Source organism: Coenobita brevimanus, chromosome 25 (genome assembly GCF_032717465.1).
Source record: "Coenobita brevimanus isolate Jiangsu-jjx chromosome 25, ASM3271746v2, whole genome shotgun sequence".
In the NCBI taxonomy this organism is placed as follows: domain Eukaryota; kingdom Metazoa; phylum Arthropoda; class Malacostraca; order Decapoda; family Coenobitidae; genus Coenobita; species Coenobita brevimanus.
The window spans coordinates 2,411,074-2,431,651 of NC_136978.1; the positions used below are offsets into that span (position 1 = coordinate 2,411,074).

At 46.9% G+C, this 20,578-nt stretch overlaps 1 protein-coding gene across 1 annotated transcript in view; it reads left to right on the forward strand.

Moving 5' to 3' along the window:
* The window catches only part of LOC145393670 (uncharacterized), a 125,597-nt gene that overhangs the window by 93,242 nt on the left and 11,777 nt on the right, over nt 1–20,578 (forward strand). The window contains exons 6-12 of the mRNA XM_080267719.1: nt 740–4,065; nt 4,201–10,462; nt 10,643–10,786; nt 14,779–14,931; nt 15,915–16,057; nt 18,495–18,677; nt 19,324–20,529. Coding sequence (XP_080123845.1) covers nt 740–4,065; nt 4,201–10,462; nt 10,643–10,786; nt 14,779–14,931; nt 15,915–16,057; nt 18,495–18,677; nt 19,324–20,529 — 11,417 coding nt within the window. The remainder of the gene's footprint in view (nt 1–739; nt 4,066–4,200; nt 10,463–10,642; nt 10,787–14,778; nt 14,932–15,914; nt 16,058–18,494; nt 18,678–19,323; nt 20,530–20,578) is intronic.

Below are 20,578 nucleotides of genomic sequence, written 5' to 3' on the forward strand. Positions count from 1 at the left end.
TTCACCGCCTCTCTCCACCCCTCACTGTTCATCCTCTCTTACCTTAGCTACACTGTGTTCATCACTTTTCATGCACTTTCATCACCACAGCACCACCACCATAACTACTGGTTTACCATTACTGTACCTCACTTTTACCACACCGCCAGCTCACCACCACACCTTTACCACACAGCTAGTTCACCTTCATCTCATTTCAGTCTGACTGTTAGTTAACTATCACAGCAACACCTCACCACCACCCCATTATAACCCATCATCATTTCACTACCACCACCTGTTCGCCCCCTCACTGTAGTTCACCATCACCCCATCACTCCCTCCGTATCACCTCACCCTGACACTGATGCACTGGACGCGACCACAGCTACAGCGGGCTTGCGAGGGAACGGCATTGACGGTGTGGCACGACCCGTTGGCCTCATCACCTCCACAGTGGGCACCTTCGTCAACGCTGGCACCACCTCGGAGTACGTCACCCTGGTCCACGCCACACACCTCGACGGATACTACACCCAGCTCACCACCACGTCATCGAGGGTGTTCTTTAGCCTGCCAACGCGTCTGCATGAATCGCGGCCGGAGGGGTTAGTCTCAACGGAGGTACAGATGCGAGTGACTGACACGACCACCACCCTCTACACGACACGATACTTAAGGACACACATAGACGGGACTTACGCACAGGTGATAGAGACGGACACAGATGTACTTAATGGCCCTGCATCCTTCCCCACAGCTCCATTTAGCATCCCAGTCCTTGGCACCTTCGTCACGGAGACTGGGAGACAGCAGGCGGCCCAACTGCACCTGAGTCTTCTGGATGGTCCCCTCAGCCCCCACCCTACCTCTGATGAAGTGGTCACTCTTGTTGGCACAGAGGGCAGGTTCATAAAGGAAGGACCAGCCAACCCCACCACCTACAACATTTTCACCGGCTCATACGTTAAGGACCAGCGAACTTACCTATTCTTCTTTGGTAACACTGCCCTGCCCCACGGTCCAGGACTGGCAGGCCCCGAGGACCCTACCCACACCCACACTGAGGTGGTGGTGAGGAAGGGTGGTGACCAGTCCAAAATTATGGTTGACATGGAGAAAAAAGATTTGCAAGTCATAATGCCCTCCAAAGCTCAAACACTGCACTCCACAGCAGCACCTGACCTCCTGATGGGAGAGGGTATGGTAGGTGGGCGTGTGATGGGCGGCGTGTTCATCGAAGGCTCAGAGGGCTTTGACATGGAGGGGTCACAGAGCCAGTCTGGGGAGACAAGCATGCTGACCGTCACCATCAGTCGGCCTGAGGCTCACACACGCCTGGTCCAGCCTGACCTCGTCCACCAGCCAGAGGAAGTCACTGTCCTCAGTATGGCTACCAAGCTTCGCCAGGCCAGTGATGTTGATAATGAAATAGACGGGAATCCCCTCCGGGCTCGGAAGGCACGACTAACAGATGGTGATATTATTGCTGACCTGCGCCCATCCAGGGCTCTTGAAATTGATGTACCAACCTACACAGTTGGCAGATTTGAGCCACTTGAACAGGTTGTTGCCGTCAGTAAAATTGGGTTGAAAACTGTTGAAAAGTCTGTCGAGAAGAGTGTCAGTGAGATGCACCAGGAGTCCAACCAGCGAGAGGGTAAGTCTGTGGATTCCATCCGAGCCAGGTTTAACCTTGAAAGAGGAGATCAAGACTCTGACCTGCCCACTGTCACCTACGTTGGCTTTGCAGAATTCACCACCACCATTGCCAACACTGTAGTGGTGTTCACACCCCGCACAGACACTCCCAGCAAGGTCATCAAGCCACAGCCACCACGAACTAGGGAGTCACGCCCAACCTCGATCACCCCATCGCAGCCAACAGCCATACATGCTCCCACTACACTGGCACCCCGTCTGGCCTCCTCCAGACAGAGTGATGCTGATGTCGTTGCTGGCACACACTCACCCACCGCCCCACTCAGACCATCTGTTCATCATTTTGACAAACATCAGGATATGGAAACTCGTATGGTGTCCCAGAATGGCGGCACCTCTGTCAGAACTGGTCATCAGGAGGAGACACCAGTGGAAATTCAGGCAGATGTGTACTCCACCGTTTCTACTCAGCGATTTAACACTATTGATCTATACCCAACAGGACTATTGTCCTCCATTGGTGGAACCATTGTTAGCAATGACATGACAACACTGTTGACAACTTATGTGTATGGTACATACATCCAGGGTCAGTATGCCCAAATTGTGCAGAGTACGTCCAGCATTTTTTATCTTGTGTCTCGGTCAGCAGTTGCTTCGGTACCAGTTTCACCTGTCCTGGAGAACATTCCTGCCACATTTGCCCCAGAAGCACCTGAGTTGACCACAGAATTTTATGATGAGTATGAATATGATTATGAAGGATTCACTACAGAAGACCAGCTTCCTGTCATTGAGGACATTGTAGATAATGCCTTAGGACGTTCTGTGGCGTCAAGCCCCGGCCAGCAGCTGATTGTTGATACTAACAATGGCAAGGAAAAGCCAGAGCCTGTGACACCACACCCACCCGAGGACCCAGCCCACTCAGTCACCACTTTGACCTACTACACCACTTACTTCAATGATGGAACCACGTCAGTAGCTACACGACTTGAAACATCAACTGTCTTCCTCCCATTCTTTGGTATTCATGATTCAACCACTGATCCGACACCGTCTGATGAAGGAACAGACTCAGCCTATGGTGTGTCCACCTACCTCACAACCTACACCTACTACACTACGCTTTTTGTTGATGGTTCCACTCAGGTGTCTAGCCGGACTGAGGTAATCACCAAAACTGCAGAACCCAGCACATCGAAACTTGTTCCTTCATTCCATATTCCTACAGCCACCTCTACTCCATCAGCTGTCACTGCCACCATCACACCAGCTGACACCACCTTCACCCCACCAGCCGACATATTCACTCCACCAGCTGTCACCACCTCCACTCCAGCTGACACCACCTCTATTTTTAGCTTCTTTACCACAGAACCAGCTGAGACCACAGAGAGACCAGCGGAAGATGAAGATTTGACTGTGGTAGAGGCTGTTGAATTTGATGACTATGAGCCAACCACTGAGTCGCTCTTTGAACCCATCACAGAATCCATATCTGAGAGCATGTCAGAATCATCAACAGATTCCTCTGCCCAAGATGTGACAGAGAGTCCTGGAGTGTCTCTGGATTCTTCCCTTAACCCAGACCAAGATGTGAATGCAGTGTTCTACCCTCGTACCTACTACACTACCTACACCTACTTCACCACTTATTATCGTGCTGGAACCTCGTCCATTGTAAGTAGTATGGAGACCCTAACTAATGTGGTGACCGACCCCGCTGACCAGGAGAAGCACAAAACCCTCACTCCCGTTGTACCCACCTACCCTGTCACCTACTACACCACTTACACCTACTGGACAACCTTCTTCAAAGAGAATTCCACAACTTCTACAAGTTCAGAAAAAACCCTGTCAAACATTGTCACACCGACAGCCAAAGCAGAGGTTACCCCTGTTACCCCAGAACCTCTTCTACCAGTAATTGAAGCCTTACCCACCACCGCTGTCAGCACAGTACCTGATGTCACCTTCACACCAGTCACTGCCACGCCTGTTACCTCCACGCCAGCAGTCACCACCTTTTACACCACATATACCTATTATACTTCTACCTACATTGGAGACAAAACCATCGTCAACAGCCGCCTAGAAACAATAACCAATGTTGTCTCCACATCTTCCCCAGCTGTGGATGAAGCTACATCACTCGCACCCACCTATACCAAACCTGCTTCCACAGCAAGTAGTTTTGATGACCTGTTTGGGTTCTCAGTCGACACTGCAGACCCAGAGGTGGATGAGCCTATAGAACCTACTGTAACAAAGTCGACTGGCTTGTTGTCCACCATCCGAGGCAGCACTGTTGTGGATGGCACTACCACCATCTTCTCAACAAATATAATTGGCACAGTAGTAGATGGACTCTATGCAAAAATTCAGTCTACAACCAGCATTGTGATCCCTCCAACATCTGATGTTCAACCAATTGCCTTTTTACCAACAGCTGAGGAAACCTCACCAACCCAACCATTCTTCTTCCTTCCCACCACAGCTGAAGAAGATACAACCACGTCAACTTTGCCATTCTTCATCCTACCTACCACAACTAAGGAAGATACTACCACGTCAACCTTGCCATTCTTCTTCCTTCCCACAACCACTGAGGAGGTTTCCCCGGCCACTACTCAACCAGTCTTCCCTGCTTTCACTGCAGCTGAGGTTGAGACTCCCAATACTCCCCCAGTACTCTTTGCCACTCCAACCCTGGACTCTTCATTACCAGAAGTAACTACAGACTCTTCCCCAGTGAACACTGTGACTGAAGCTCTTCCAGTAGAGGACACCACAGAGCAACCTGAGGAGGCTAACACACCAGATGCATCCCCCAAACCTAAAAAGCCAAAAACCCGCAATCAATTCCCAGTTCGACCTTCTGGTTCACGGAGACGCCCAGACATCTTCCCCTTCCTGAGACGCACAACGCACCGTTCTGTCCCAGCCACCATCACCAGAGATGGCCTGACACCTACAGTCACTGCCACGCCATTAAGCACCACAGAGGATGCTGTCCCTGCTTCCACCAACCGCCCCTTCCGCTTTGGCTTCCTAACTTCTGCCACTGTTCGGTCATCTCCAGGCCCCTCATCCATCAGGTTCCGGTTCCAGTCATCACAGCCAGGCATTCCTAAAGGCTCCTCACGCCCAGGTGCCTTTGGTTCCTCTAGTATCAGACACAGTTCTCCCGGTGGTTTTCGATATGCATCAAGCAGCCCTGGTGGTTTCAGATATGCTGGATCTCGATCTTCGGTGTTCCCAGGAACCACTAACACCATCTCACCAACATCGGTCTTCCCCTTGTTGGAAGCCACTGTTGCTCCTATCTCAGATTTAGATGTGGATTTGGTAAATGAAGAAGTAGTAGAAGAAGAAGCTGTACCAGATGACGAACCCATTGCCAATAATCCAGAACTAAGCTTCAGACCATTCAGTTTCCGTCCCAGGCAGTCTTCAAACACTCCAGGAACCAGAGCATCTGTACCGTTTGCTCTCCTCAACCGTGAACGTGAACGTCGACCAGGGCCACCAGCACCTAGGAGACAAAATGCTCCAGCAAGCCGATTTACTCCTAAGCCCAAAAAAAACACAGAACCCTCTGAAGAATCTGCACAAAAAGGAAGTAGACGCCCAGAGTCCTCTGGTACGTCAGCTTCAAGGAATGGGTTTCGCATTAATCGACTGAGTTTAGAAGAACGTAGACGGAATCGTTTCCGTCAGAGTAGACCTGATTTAACCAAGGTATTCTCCCTCAGGAAACCAGTGAAATCAGATCTTGAAAATGAAGCTACTGTCGTTGAGCCAGTGTATGTAGAGCCCGATGGTGAACCTCTATTGGTTGAAGCTGATGGCAGATTCCTCACACAGGAAGAGCTATCGCAGATACTGGCAGATCAAGTGTCCGAGCCTTTAATTAGGAAAAAGCGCCAAGCAAATAGGTTTGGGGCACGCACAGGAGCTGCGAGGAGCACTGCTAGAACTACAGGACGGGGCCGCTCCAGAGACTCACTACCTATCGCACCACCATCAAGAGCTACATCCCTCAGAAGCAGAGCTCGAGGCCCAGCGCCTGCTGAAGCTCCAACTCCCTCCCCACCCACCAATAATAATGCTGGGTCTCAGTTCACACTTGTCAATAGTCGAACGAGAGGCCGTGAGGTCACAAGGAACAGCAACAACAATAGAGCTCCAGCAGTACGTCAACCCACAGCACGCCAGGCAACACCACGCCAGGCAACACCACGCCAGACAACCCCTCAACGCCAACCAGCTGCACAACGCCAACCAGCTGCACAGCGCTCAACTGCACCAGCCAGAAACTCCAAACCATCAACCAGTCGCACCTCACTTCCAACCAGACCCCGGGGCCCTTCGAGGACTAGGGACAGTGTGCCACTGGGAAACATACGTGGCCGTGGCTTCAGGAGGCCGGCCACTGACAACAATTTCCGCACCACCAGCAAGTTTTCTCCTCCACCTCGAACCAGTACCAGCCCAATCAGAAGACCACCAGTCAACAGAAATAATAACGCCAATAATCGCAACCGACGTCCCACAGCTACTAATTCCAATCCTATACAAGAATTCCGGAACAGACCATCCCCACCCATCGTCACAGAGCCTCCAGCCATCTTCCCCAGCGACGATGGTGGATTTCTTATTCAGGATGAGTTAACAGTGACCCGAGAGGCGCCTGTAAAAGCCACCATCCCACTTGTTGAAAATGGAGAAACTATTCAAAAGGAAGTAATTACAGCATCTCTCCAGACGGAAGTCATCCAGCCTGATCAGATTACACAGACCATGATTGATGGAACTGTCAGACTTCTGTTAAGTTCTGTTGATAGTGGGAATGAAGTAACCCATTATGTTATTGATCCCGTTGAAACTACCACTGTAACATTCACTCCTACTTTTGCCGGTCCCCGCCGCACATCTGCTTCTGTTGTCCTCCCCACAACAGCCTATAATGTTATCACCATAACTCAGACTAAAGGAGGAGGAGACATTCAGCAATTGCTGCAGTTGCTCCTAGGACAACAGCAGCAACCACAGAATCCTCTCCTAGCAGCATTAGGTTTAGGGAATCAGCCAGTAGCAAGCAGTGAGATTGTCCATACCCGTTCTTTTGTCACCACGGTCACAAATGTTGTCTCTACTGCTATTCCGATCATATTCCGTGGTAAGACAGTCCACACCACCATTGTGGAGTCAGAGGTGGAAGTGGTAACAGCAACGGAGCTCAGCACTGAAACTGTTCTTGGTCAGCCTACTGCATTGCCTTTTGGCAACCCAAATGCTCTTCAGCTCCTGCCATTCCTCCTTCAGGGTCAGTTGCAGCAACAGTCCCCACAGATTAGACCCACTCGTGAACCATCTGTTCAAGCATCCAAAGTTGACCCTCTCCTATTGGATCAACTTCTGAAGCAGCAGCAGTCTCAGAACAAGGAAGACAATAATCGGAGGCAAAGAGTGAGACCACAACCTACACCAGCTCCTGTGGAGACATCAGTAGTAACCATGTTTGTTTCAGGAAGACGGCCTGGAGAATTCTCCACTGTGCTATCCACTGTCACCCTCAATGGGGAAGCCACACGGAGGAAACGTGGCTCTCACAAAACTAGAGAGGTAGAGGCAACAGTACTCCCACAGTATATTGAGACTGACAAAGGCCTGTTTCAACTGCCTGAGACATATGATGAAGAGGACATGGACTGGTTCATCATGTCAGCTATGAATGAAATCGACACAAATGGCATCAGCAAAGTAACTCCAAGTCTAGATTCTGTTATAGGTGACTTATCAGAATATTATTACCAGACAGAGACAGTTTACCCAAACGGCACTCACTCTTTCACTACCGAGCCTTTTTTATGGGAAGGCCCCGCTGAGTCTGCCCCACTCAAGCGGAATGTACGGAGTGCACAAAGGGGCAACAACAGGACACCAGAGGGTCGCAAAATCCAAGATGAGACCCAACAACAGATTGTTGAAACAGAAAGCAAACGGCCTGTCTTGGGTCAGTTCAATGTTCCGGGACTTCGCTTCCAGAGCCGTCTGATCTCTGAACAGGTACACCAGATACAAGCACCAACAACATATTACACCACTTTCACTTACTATACCACTCTCGTGGACGAGGCTGGCCGTGAATTTGTGCAGAGTTCTGAGGAGACTATCACCCAGCTGGCTACACATGGCAATGTTCGCTTTGATGACTTTACCAAAACCGCTCAGGACATTCCTGACTCTGGAATTCCCATTCAGGATAAGTTTACACTGGAGGATGCCATCATTCCTGGGAAACCAAGGCCAGTCCCTGATCCTGTGTTTACAGAACCGCCACCACCATTTGGGCCAGTTATTCATCACCAGCTGCCTGACCCAGACTTTGACGCAGAGCCTGCCGTACCTCCACCTCTGAGCCAAGGCCGTGGTCAGCCATCCCAGATTGTAATTCTGCCTGAGTTGGTGGAAGAAAATGAAGCAAGCCAGAGGCCAAGGCGCATAGTGCTGACACGCAAGCGCCCTGTAGCTCAAGTGACTGGTGATCATGTACAGACTGTACTCACCCGACGCCGTCCAGTAAACCAAGTTGAAAATGACCCAGTTACCAGAGAACCGGATGCTATCAACTCTGACCAGTTTGAATCTGATCCTCTGGATCCTCTCCAGGTGGCAGAGGATCAGTTCTTTGGGGATTTTCATAAACTAGACAGTTTACCAACGGTAGATTCAACCAAAGCAACACACGAGATTATGGAAATAGAAGAGAAAGATACAGAGGAAGAAGTGGAAGGCAAACCAGGCACCCGGCGTCGAGTGCGGGTCACTGTGACCCACCGAAGGCCCGTCCAGCTGACCAACACAGTAGAAGCTGACAAAACCATGACACTGCCGGGTGGGAGACGACGAGTGGTGGTTACCCGCCGCCTGCCCCAGCCCACAGTTGTGGCTAGTCCATTACGGCCACTGGTAGCCACAGTTAGTACCTATTATACTGTCTACTCCTATCTCTACACACTGTATGAAAGTACTGTGCCGTTCTCGGTGTCAACGAGAGAGGTGACAGTATCTAATGAAATAGAACCCACAGTAGTGTCTGTTCTGCCTACTTTTCAGACAGGCACGGCAGCCAGTGGCCTCTATACTGTAGAAACTGGCTCCAGTATTGCCACACTTGGAGAGCGTGTAGTCAACTCATATACGACACAGATATTCCTTGCCTCAGCCACACTTATAAACCTTACACCAGAAGCCATAAGGGAAAACGAAAAGACTCAGCAACAGCCAGACGTTTCAAAATCTCCAGTCATTGTGCCAGCTACTCTTCAGTCCTCATTGGCAGAGGATGACTCTGTTGTGCCCACAGAAACACCCTTCCTCACTACCAGTGGCTTCAGAGCCACCCAGTTAAGAGGTCAGACAGCTGTAACCAGGCAGAGGCAGAGAGGTTCTTTAGATCCAACAGCTGATGATATTACTACGAGCCCCCCAGAGGGACCAACACCATCACGTGCTGGCGTTAGAAATCGTGGTCGAGGGACTGTTAGGTTCAAAGACCCTCGCAAAAGAGTGAGAGTTACTGTCACAAGACGCCGACCTATCACACCTGCCTCCCGTGACCCCACTGAAGCTGTTACACCTGGTACTCATCGCGACACTTTCCCATCTCGACCTCGTGGCCGTGTTCGTGGACAGGTCACACCAGATGACCCAACTGTTGCCTTTGAAGACACAGAGACTGAAGATCTCCACCAGCGTGAGAGACCAAGCACCGACGCCCACTTCACTCGACCCTCTTCCCAAGACCCATCTAGGCCGTTTGTTCCTGAAGACAGAGTTAAACTAACATTGGTGCCAGCTGATGAGACAACACCACACGAAGAGTTGGTAGTGACAGAAGATGTAAGTGTAAAGCCTGTGACAGAAGCTCCCACACCCGGCCCAACACCTGTTCAACCAACCAAACCCCCTAGGTCGACGCTCAGGAGAGATGATATTCCCATCATCCGGCGGCCAGACTCTGAGCGAGCACCACGGCCACGACCATTTGTACCTCAAGAGGAGGTGGACGTGACCACACCTTCCACAGAGCATCGCCTGAGATTCACCCCTAAGCCTGAAAGTCAGCCAGTTGAGACTGAACCCGTGGAAGCTGTCACGGAATCAGAGGTGGCTGTAGATGACTATGTGTATGGGGATTACTTTGGCGATTACCATTATTATGATGAGGAGTACAGTGACTCCCCACCCAGTGATGCTGAAGGTGAGCCAGTAGAGCCGGTGACTGAACTTGACCCAGTAACTCAGCCTTCACCCATTGTCAAGCCAAATTTTGTAAGACCCACGCCGTTTGAGATCACCACGAGCAGCTTCGACATAATTGAGGCCCTGAAGCGTGAACGAACTTATACCCAAATCGTCGCCCCCACACGTTCTGGAGGATTCACTACCCGCACTCGCACTCACACCCCAACTGAGGCGACTGTGGATGAGTCCCTGCCTTCCGATGTAATATACAGCACCTACGCCACAACCACACTCCTGCCTATCCTGGGTGGCAAGCAGTCCATCACCCTCACCATCCTCACCTCTACCCTTACCACCCTGGCCCCTGATCAGCTTCACCTCATCACTGACTCCCCCGAGCTCTTTGATCCTACACTAGCCACCGCTGCACACTCCTTCCCTGCCCCTCCGCCGTCTCTGGCACCTTCCTCTCCTGCGGCGACCGACTCTCAGGCCACCTCTGGAACCGCCTCGCTGCCTGAGAGCATAGAGGTGTCCCCCACAGCTAAGCAGGAGGCATCCAAGGGTAAGTTGCTCGTGCCCCTACCCACTATGGCTGCTTGTACTGAATAACCAAGGGCGTCTTATTAAACCTGAGATTTTTCAAGGAAAGACAACCCCCAATTTTGGCATCATTATTAAGACAAACAAGAGAAAAGAAAAGAAGTTTGACCTTTCTACTCTGTTGCTGACTTCTTTATGTCAGGTAATATGCTGTGTGAAAATTCTCCATCCTCACAGGTGTTTGAATTTGACTGTCGTGAGCTCGGGGCTTGTCTGCACCTCTGCACGCCCAGATTAATGATACAGGTCTCACTCACGCTTGTCCTCGCTCTTGCTACCGAGCCAAGTGTGAGGAGAGTTTGCATGCTGATGAAACTGCCTATTGATTGGAGTCGTAGTCAGTGACACAAGGGTTTTTTACTTCAGACACAAGATGCTCAGAGTAAATTCAAGAGGACTTTATATTTCACTACTTGTTTAAGAATAAGATTGAGAGATAGCATTGTAATTGTAGCCTCGTATTAATGTTGTATAAGAAGACTATTTCTGTGCTTGTTTTTATAAAGCGGAATGAGAAGTAACGTTATAATGATACCTCTTAGTCTTACTGTATTTTAAAGAGACAGTGTTTCTATACCTGATTTAAAACGAGGAATGAGAGAAAACATTACAGTTCTAGTCTCCTTTTCTCGCTGATTCTCACTGTTCTTTTAAGCGGAGTCTATATTTCCCAACTCATTTTGTACAGGAATGAGAGGTAACATGATAACTCTTACACTCTAATTCCTCGATAACTTGAGCATTTTGTCTCTGAAATATTCCCTTGTGCACAGTAACGCGTCTTCCCTCCTTCCCTGTCCCCTGTACTAACTGCCTTATTCACATCTAACTCATGGGCTGGATTATATATTAACAAGTCATTACCATCCTCATAAACCTACAAACTTAATACTCTTGTCATATACCCTAAATGTTCATATGAGGAATGTGTTTGTGTTTGTAGTATAGGCAAGGAGTGTGTATGTGTGTGTATATATAGGCTGAAGGATTAGTGTATGCAATTAACATGTATTTATTTTATTTCTTGTATGTTTGTAGAAATGTCTTGAGGCGATATTCTTGCGGCCTAAGGAAGCTTCTTGCCACCTCTTCCCAACCATTAATTTTCTCCATATGACACCTTGATATTCTCTTGCATGTTATATACATATGTGAACGACGTAGATATTGAAATGTATGATGAGCATGCAAGGGAATAGTAATGTGTAGTATGGAAAATAAGTCGCTGAAGGAGAGGTGCTAGGGAGACTTTAGCTTTCGAGAATATAGCCCAAGAGAGCGATATGATTGACCCCTTCAGTTCGATGATGTACTTGTGTCATTTTAGCTGCCTCCAGACGGTTTTATTCAGCTTAGGAGAGACGCTTTGTAATGGAGTAATAAATGAAAGCAGTATCTAGTAATATGTGTAACCCCAGGCTCATCTGAATGTGAACTCGGTGGACTGCAGGCCTACCCTTCCTCTGCAAACCACCATCCTTCTTTTGAGAGACAGGAAAGAGAGTTAAGAGATGTTTGTCTAAGCGGGCAGGTCCATCGCTCGGTCATATCGATGGTGTGTGTAGATCTTGGGTGCCACCACGTGAAGGCGTTTCGTGCAATAAACCTCTCCATTGCAAAAATAAATAAATAAATAATATCCCCTAAGCTGAAATAAATTGTTTAGTGGTCGCAAATTGAGATATAATATACGTCTTGGAAGGAAAAGCGGGTAAAGATGAATCCTGACGCTTGCTGTGGTGTTAGTGGGATGGTAGTAGTGTGGCTTCATGGCCCATATTGTCGTCAGTTAAGGAAGCTCCCTAACACCTCTTCCTTAGTGATTTATTTTTCTGGATATGGTTGGTTAATATCCTTCATTATTTATGCGGAGTATGGTGATGTTTGAAGGATTCCTGTAAAAGAAAAGTACTGTAAGGTGTAATAAGCAAAATAAATCGCTAAGGGAAAGGTGTTAGGGGACATCCTTAACCGACAAGACTATCAGCCCTTAACACCTGTTTCAAAGCTTGATTACAGATGCAGTGAAGAGCCGGCCAGGTGAGTAGACAGGTGGATTACAGGGAAAAGTAGTGGGCTTTGTAATATGTGCGGTTTTTAACGTGTGTAGGTGAAGTAACTTACAGGGAAAATGCTACAGTGCTTTTGTGATGTCGGGATTAATTTTGTAGTTGTATTATTATTTTTTTGCTTTTGGAATTTATGGTTCAGTCTGTATTTTGTGTGTGTTGACTTTTTTGAGACTGTCAGGTAGGGAAGGTAAGAACTGTTCTAAAAGAGGGGAAATGGAATTAGGTTAGAAATATTTAGCGACAGAATATGCTTGAAAAAATCGGATAGACACCAGACTGCGCAGGGATGTGGAATACCAATATAGGGAAATGCCAGAATAAAGGAAGGAATTTACGGGTATGCATAGATAAGATATTTAATATGCTAGAGCGGCAGTTGAGCCCTTTGTCACTGAAATTAGGTGCAGGGAACCACGGGATAAGAACTATAATGTGGACAAAGAGCAGTATTATTAGGAGGCACCAACAGGAAGGCAGATGTGGGTAAACAAAAAATACATATTGATGTAGAAAATAAATACTGATCCTTCTCTCGCCTCTCTTTCCCCTCTCCAGCTTTCGGCCTCCTGCCTTCCTCCCCATCTCTCGCTGTCCCAGGTGAGTACAGGGTCAGACTCACTAATTATTTTCATTGTTGGGTGTTATTAATATTACCCAGGGCGACTACGGGTATCATAGTAGCTTCTTTGCGTTTTTTATGTCTTTCAGGATGTAGTTTTCAGTGCACTGTCAAAACCTGACGGCAGTATATAAATTTTGCATTTGAACTTGTTGATGTTTACTAGTCCAGTGTAAAGTGTAATTATTTTGACTCTTAACATATTATCAGTGTGCTGTATAGGAGAATGATAAAAGGCAGTAGAGAAAGTAATTTGAACTCTCCTCATGTTCGTACTGGTGTAGGTGTACAAAGAGTGTTACCCCATTATGAAAACAGCATCATAAGCCAACGCATGTGCTCAAGAGATAAGACCCTCGCATTAGGTATTCCTGTCTCATTTGTATATAAGAAACAGAAAGATGAAAACTGCAGTTCCTGTTTATTTTTTGTGATGTTAGTGTTTTCACCAGTTTTATGGATGTACTGTAGCTGCAACTCGGTATTATTTTGCTAGTGTGTGGCATCTTGTAGCTCATTGACTTGCCGGAGAGTGACAGAGGCATCGTGGGTCGGGTGTATTGTATGTAACTTTGTGTACTGACCTGTGTAGTGTCGTGGGCATGTCAGGTCACTACTAACAGCTCACACCACACTCGCCACAGCCTCTTGCGTTGACAAGTAGACAGCCAGTAGTAAAGATAAGGTCCATAGAAGAGATGAAAGTTTTAGGTCTTGCTGGGAAGGGGATCACAGGTTGTTGATTTTAGTTTGGACAGCCTTTCTTTCACATCCTAAGCAGAAGCAAGATGGCGAGTGTGGGTAGAAGAGAAGACCCATTGTACAGGAGAGGTCAAGGGTCAAGGCTTCACATATCGTAATAATGTAACATATAGGAGGTGTCAATGATGCTTTGACCTGACTTACATACATGGAGCGAGGTTTCAAGCCATTGTGTCCAATGTCTTTTTAAACTACCTAAATGATAGTCTGTTCAGCCCTGTCTCCTGCGCGTGGGTCTCCTTGATTGTGTAGGTTCCATAACATTACTAAGTGAATGTGCAACTTTGCCGAGCAGGAGTGGAGGAAAAGCTGGTGTACTGTGTATCATTTTATTTGTTCTCGCTACGTTTCCTCAGCCTTCTACTGCATCTCTGAGCTTCCTAACAGACTACAGACCTACGACTGATGTTACTAAGTTTTTCCTCTCCCACTTGAAAGAAGTAACTTGCAGTGTCCTGCACAAGACCAAAAGAAACAATAACTGTTTAATAAGTTGTATATTGCACCGTTATGTTTGGTGTTTATGAACATTGTTCCTTCCTTAGTCTATATGCATGACACTACAAGGCTGACCAATACCACGCAATCCAAGACAAGGCCTCAAGATTAATGTGACACAACATATAAGATTTTTTTTTTTTCCGGGTACTCTAAAAATGAAAAGACCTTCGTGGCAGAAACAGTTCCATCAGTTAACACAAGACAACTGGTATGTGTTGAAGTTGTTTATACTGAACCAAAGAGGAGTCTGGCCTTGGAGTGCGTGGTATCATCCTTGGGTCCGGGTGTGGTGGAATGCATTGCAAGTGATCTCCGGTCGTACAGGGTCAGGGCAGGGTTCTGGTCGGGCCGTGGGTGGCGTTCCAGGGTCAAACCAGGTCGGCGAGGGTCAGCGGCTGGGTGCTCGCTTCAGCATCGGCGCCAGACATAACCTGGCCACCAAGGTCATGAGTAATGGGGTCGAGGTTATCGTTGCCGGTAAGTTGCAGGCCAGATCGGGGCAGGTCAGGCCTTGCCATGTTGTTAGTCGTTACTGATTAACTCAGGTAGCGCTTACGTGTGTGAGATTAAAATTCAGCTTAATCTCGTGGGAAGATTTACATATTTAGACCAATTACACAAAAGTTTTACACATAAGTGTTATGTTCAGCCAGTTGTTAATAGTTTTGCCAAACAAAAAGGTCGACAACTAAAAAGTGTTTGACAAATGAGCTGGTTTCTCACTGATCGTAAGCTCTCTTTTGGTTAATCATAGATGTAAGAATGTAGAGGTATGACACGTGTGACTCTGACTGCTGCCACTCTCACTGCACTCTCACTGTGACGCACCCCACGCCTCCCACTCAATGCTTCCACTCACCCTTCTCTCAAATGCACCCATCTTCTGCACTGCACTCACTGAATTCACTGTATTTGCTGTAGTTTGTGGTAATTTGTAACATGCTGATCACTGCTGTAAATAGCCACAGATGCACTTATGGTTCTGACTTCAAAAATTTTTGGTGAATTTCAGGCAGGTAGTATTAAAGTGAAATACGAGAAATCTCCGTAAGTTTTTTATCCTTGAGATATGTTGTGCACAGCAGATAGAGTGTACAGGCACACTGAATAGATGCAGCAATGTAGGAAAGAGTACTTTACTGTTAACCTCTTCATTACTGTGACATCTTTTCAGTGTTATTCTTACTTTGTTATTTTATTCAGTTTATGGGAGAGTTTAAGAACTGGTGGAATTAGAAGTAGCATTCATTAACCCATTTACCACCAGACGTCTCCCTTAAACTGAAGAGAAAATCATTTACAGGTTGCTTGGATAGAGTAAAAGCGATGTTGTCAGACTGAAGGGATTAATGGTGATAATATTGTGACAATGGTGTTTAATTTTTTTTATTGTGACATGGTGCTTTATACATATTTTTTGGTGTATAATTCTGTGTTAGCTAATATTCTGCCCCTTCCAGACGACAAGACAGTCCTGCCATTACCCCAGGAGCAGATTATCTCCAACAACTTCGACAAATTCCGACGACCCATCACTCTGCCGCCGTCCACGCTCTCCGATCAGATGCTGCTCTTCGCCTCACTTGAGACTGACCTCCCGAAGGTTAGTCAAAAAGCTAGGTTGGGGGGAGAGGGAAACTGAAATTAGTAGGATGAAGAGTAAATTTGTCTTGTTGGAAAAGTAGATAAATGTACGGTACTCTTGGATGCTGTCAGGGAGGTGAGGAGATGGTGGTTGAGGCTGATCATTAACTGTACTGAAATATGTTTTGTGACAATATCGGTAACCTCATTGATCATTCTACCTTTCGCCCTATAAGATGAATATTAGCTGAGTTAGTGATGTGTTCTATTAGTATTACAGTGTAGATCTATGGGGAGATGAGGATACAGTAAGATGGTGGTGAGCCAGAACATAAACTGAAGTGGAATATCTGTGGCTTGTGCCCACTTTGCCTAATGAAGTTAGTGCTGCGTAGTGTTATCATTGTAGTTTATATCACCAGCCACAAAGGTCACCCTAACACCATGAACACGTGCATGATTACTAACCAGACTTTTCCCTTGAACTGTATGTTTCATTCTTTTGCGTCTCAGATTATAATATCATGTCCTTCCTACAACTATCCCACAATGAAGCTCTTGTCTTTAGTATTTTCGCAAACATACAGATGCCTTACCAGTTTACTGCCACTTTTTTTTTTCCATTGTCCCTACATTTCTGTGTTCATTTCCATGTTTCGTTTTTACTTACCAGTCACTTTTCGCTCTAGCAATAGTCTAGTTCACCCATTACTAACCCTAACTAACAGGCAAGAGAGGGCCGCAGCAGACGGCTACACGCCAGACCTCCCATACTCCCCTTCCCCACACCCACACCACCCCACACCCTCCCCCTTGCGTCCGACCAGTCACAGTCCAGTCAGGACAGAAACAAGACTGTCATCCTGGAGTTAGTGCCTGACTTGATTGACTTCGGGACTGACATGAACTCCCCGACAAACCTCTTGGGGTCGGTGATAGCTGTGGCCGACCTCATAACCCAGAATGGCCAGTTGATGCCTCCGTCAGTGCACCGGGACTTGCTTTCTCCTCCGATCCACCTAAGACCTGCCCAAGCCGCTGTTAACAAGTCCCCATCAACTTTGACCCATGTGACGACTGTGACTTACCTGACTCAGATGCCAGGGTCAGGGGACATGACCCGTCTGGAGGTGATATCTAATGTGGTGACCCAGACAGGCAGCTTCCTAGTGGTTCCTCCTCTCCCAGCCAGTGTCACAGCCAAGGTAACCCCAGTGCACCAACCCACAGCACTGTAGTTGTGGCTCCGCTTCCACCGTCCTAGCTGCCTACCCACCGTACTAGCCATCCACTTCCCTCATCACTTACCACCCACTAATCTTGGCATCAGCATCAACAAACTCGTAGAGCCCCCAGCACAACAGCACAAATGCACTAGTACTGCTTTTGCCAGACCAGAGCCAAATACCAGGTTGTGCACATGATCCCTTATTACCACCTGTAGTATGATCTGTGATAGAAAAGTGGAGTAACCAAAAAACACGGTCTTCACCTGTCTTCTTTTGTAATTAGTTGCATTTGCTACTGTAGGCTGCTGTAGCTGCACATGAAACTGCCAAACTCTGTTAATATGAATGCATTGCCATGTATAGTACAGTATATATGTTCACTGTGTAAGTATGCCTTCATTTACTTTCCTGTTTATGTTCCTTAAAGCTTGTTCGTGATTATAAAGTAAGATTTCTTTATTATTGTATGGGACATGTACCAGGAGTGTGTGTACAGGATGTCTGATAGTTTTTCTGTCTATTTTTAGTTTATATTTTATGTACTGAGTAAGTTTCCATCTACCATGTGAGTGTTCAACAATATTACATTGATGTCTAGCTCTGTAATGAAGCCTGTAGTCAGCCTTGTCGGGAACATACTTAATGTACACACTTCATTTATCATAATTTGTTGACAATTCGATCATCTTGATGTTTCAGCCTGAACTTCATGAAACTTTGATGCACAGTATTTTGCCGTGTCCCATCTTATCACAGTGAAGTATGGTTCACACTTCAAGGAGTTTATACTTGCACCGTATTCTGCTTTCATCATTTATCATCAAGAACAACAGGCTGTTCACGTTATAAGTCAGGACAATGTTTCCAAATACCAACTTTTTCCATGCACCAGATACCATATATGAGAGGAACTGGCCAATCAGCTTTTTAGATATGAGTGGAAAATTAAATAGACAATTTTTTCGTTACAGTATTAAAGTGGACATAGCATTGCACTCCAGTTACATGTTTTTTTTTTTAGTGTGGCTACCCTCTGGTGGCTTTATTCTGTGTAGGAGATACTTTTCCTGCTGCCAGGGTTTCATATAACCATTAAGTCCCTCACTACTAGAGATCCACCTTAGGTTTTTTGTGGTAGACTGATTAAAATGAAATATACATCATTGGATCGAACGGTTAGGACGTAAAAAAAAAGCAGCTTCTAACAGGGACTTGCTGTTCATGCAGGTAACACAGCTGGCAGGTGGCGACGATGGAGCTTACCAAACCAACACTTACTTCACCACCTACACCTACTACAATACGCTCCTGGCCGGCAGCAAACCCTTCGTCATCACCAGCAAACAGACCCTTGAGAATGTGGTCACTGTGCCGCTACCCCAGGCTGGCAATTTCATCGAGAGAACTGAGGTGAGTCAGCTTGAGGGTGTCATCCACTCACTTGGCAAGGCAGGTGTTGAAGAGTTGAAGTCAGTGATTACTTTAGTGATGAATAAGAGTCTAAGGTGCTAAAGTTCGTGTGGATAGCCTTTTGTGCAGCTGCCATAAGTCTTTTAATTCGTAGAGCTTGAGGGTTGCGTCGATTTTTTGATGAGCAGTCCAGATACAGTGTTTATTTGAGGGTGGCAGTGTCGTTTAAGAGTTTTATATTTAAAGAGTTTGTTATTTGTTTACTGCTCTGTTGATGAGGTATTTTTTTTATAATTGCGTAGATGCAGAAATTGTGATTGGCATACATAAATGAGGATGAAAGCAATGGTCAACTTGAGAAGTGCATTAATTACGTTTACTGTAGGCTACGTGTAGTCCATGAAGTTGATTCATTTAAGTCATTTCATTAAGTTACTGAAGAATTACCAGGTACAGGTATCACTATTCTTCACTTAGAGTTGCCTTTAATTCTTTGAGTGTTGCCTTTAATTCTTTGCAGTATATGATTGGTTTGAAGTCAGAAATTAATGCTTTTAATCCCTCGGTCATGAATCACAAACTTGTCACTTTGCCACACATCCTAGATTTTAAGTTGTGGCTGACTGTACGTTTTTATCATCCTCAGGTGACATTTGATACCCGAACCTACTACGAGACCCAGACCTTCACACGCACCATTGGTCAGGGTGACTCACAGCGGCTGGTGACATCAAAGGAGGTGCTGACCCAGGTTGTCATCACTGAGGCCCCGTCTGTTGCACGCACCACCGTCGCTCCAACTCGTACTTCCCTCGTCACAAAGACCTACTTCACCACCCTTACGTACTATAACACAGCTATTGAAGGAGACAGGACTGTGGTGAGCAGCGATACTGTTGTCTCCTCAGAAGTGGTGACTGAAACAGCACTTGTCACTAAGACTCCAGGTTTCGATTTTGGAGGCTTCATTCTTACACCCACACCGGCAGCCACAGTCAGTGCAGATGAAGACAACCTCATACTGTATGCCACTAAGACTGTTTACACAACACTGACTTATCTCACCACTATACTTGAAGGCAGTGCCACAGTTACCACATCCAGAATAGAGATTTCCTCTAATATCATAACCCAGCCTGTGACTTCTGCCTTGAGTTCTGAGGAGCTAACTTCTCTGAGAGACTCCTATTTAGCCGGGCAAGTGACACCTACCGCTGTTGGTGAAACACAGCCTCGGACCGTCTCATATATCAAGATTAGGGACAATGTGTACAAACAACTTCGAACGTTCTTTGCCACATACACTCACTTCACAACAATGCACAACGGCTTGGTACACTCGAGGCTGGAGACCAAGACTAAGGTTGTCACCTCCACCATCACCACCTCAAGCGTTCCTGCCTCCCTCATCATCACCCCTACAAATGTCTTTGAACGCCCAACAGCCCCATCCACCACTGTAAGTCCATCATTTGGTCTTGGTAGTTCTGTACAGCTGGATCCATCGTACTTGAGTTCACTCAAGAGTTCTCACCAGGCGTTTAGACCAACATCCTCCCCCACTGACCCAGGTGAAGAGGAGGATTTGACGGCCACTGTGTTGATTGAGGAAGGTGATGCCTCCGGAACGTTTGTGGTTAGCGATTCCCTCACCACAGCCACTTTGCTTGTGGGTCCCACGGATGGAGTATCAACTTCTGTGCTCACTGGCCAGACAATTGTTATTTTTGACTCTGATCATCTCTCTTCACTTAAATCCTCATTTTTAGGAGGATCACAAACTCCAGTGACCTCCCAGCCAGTAACTCCAACAACAGAAGTTCCATCTACTGATGATCCATTTATACTGCCAGTATTTCCACCTGAAGTGACAGAGCCTACTACATCCCCTGAAGAACCAA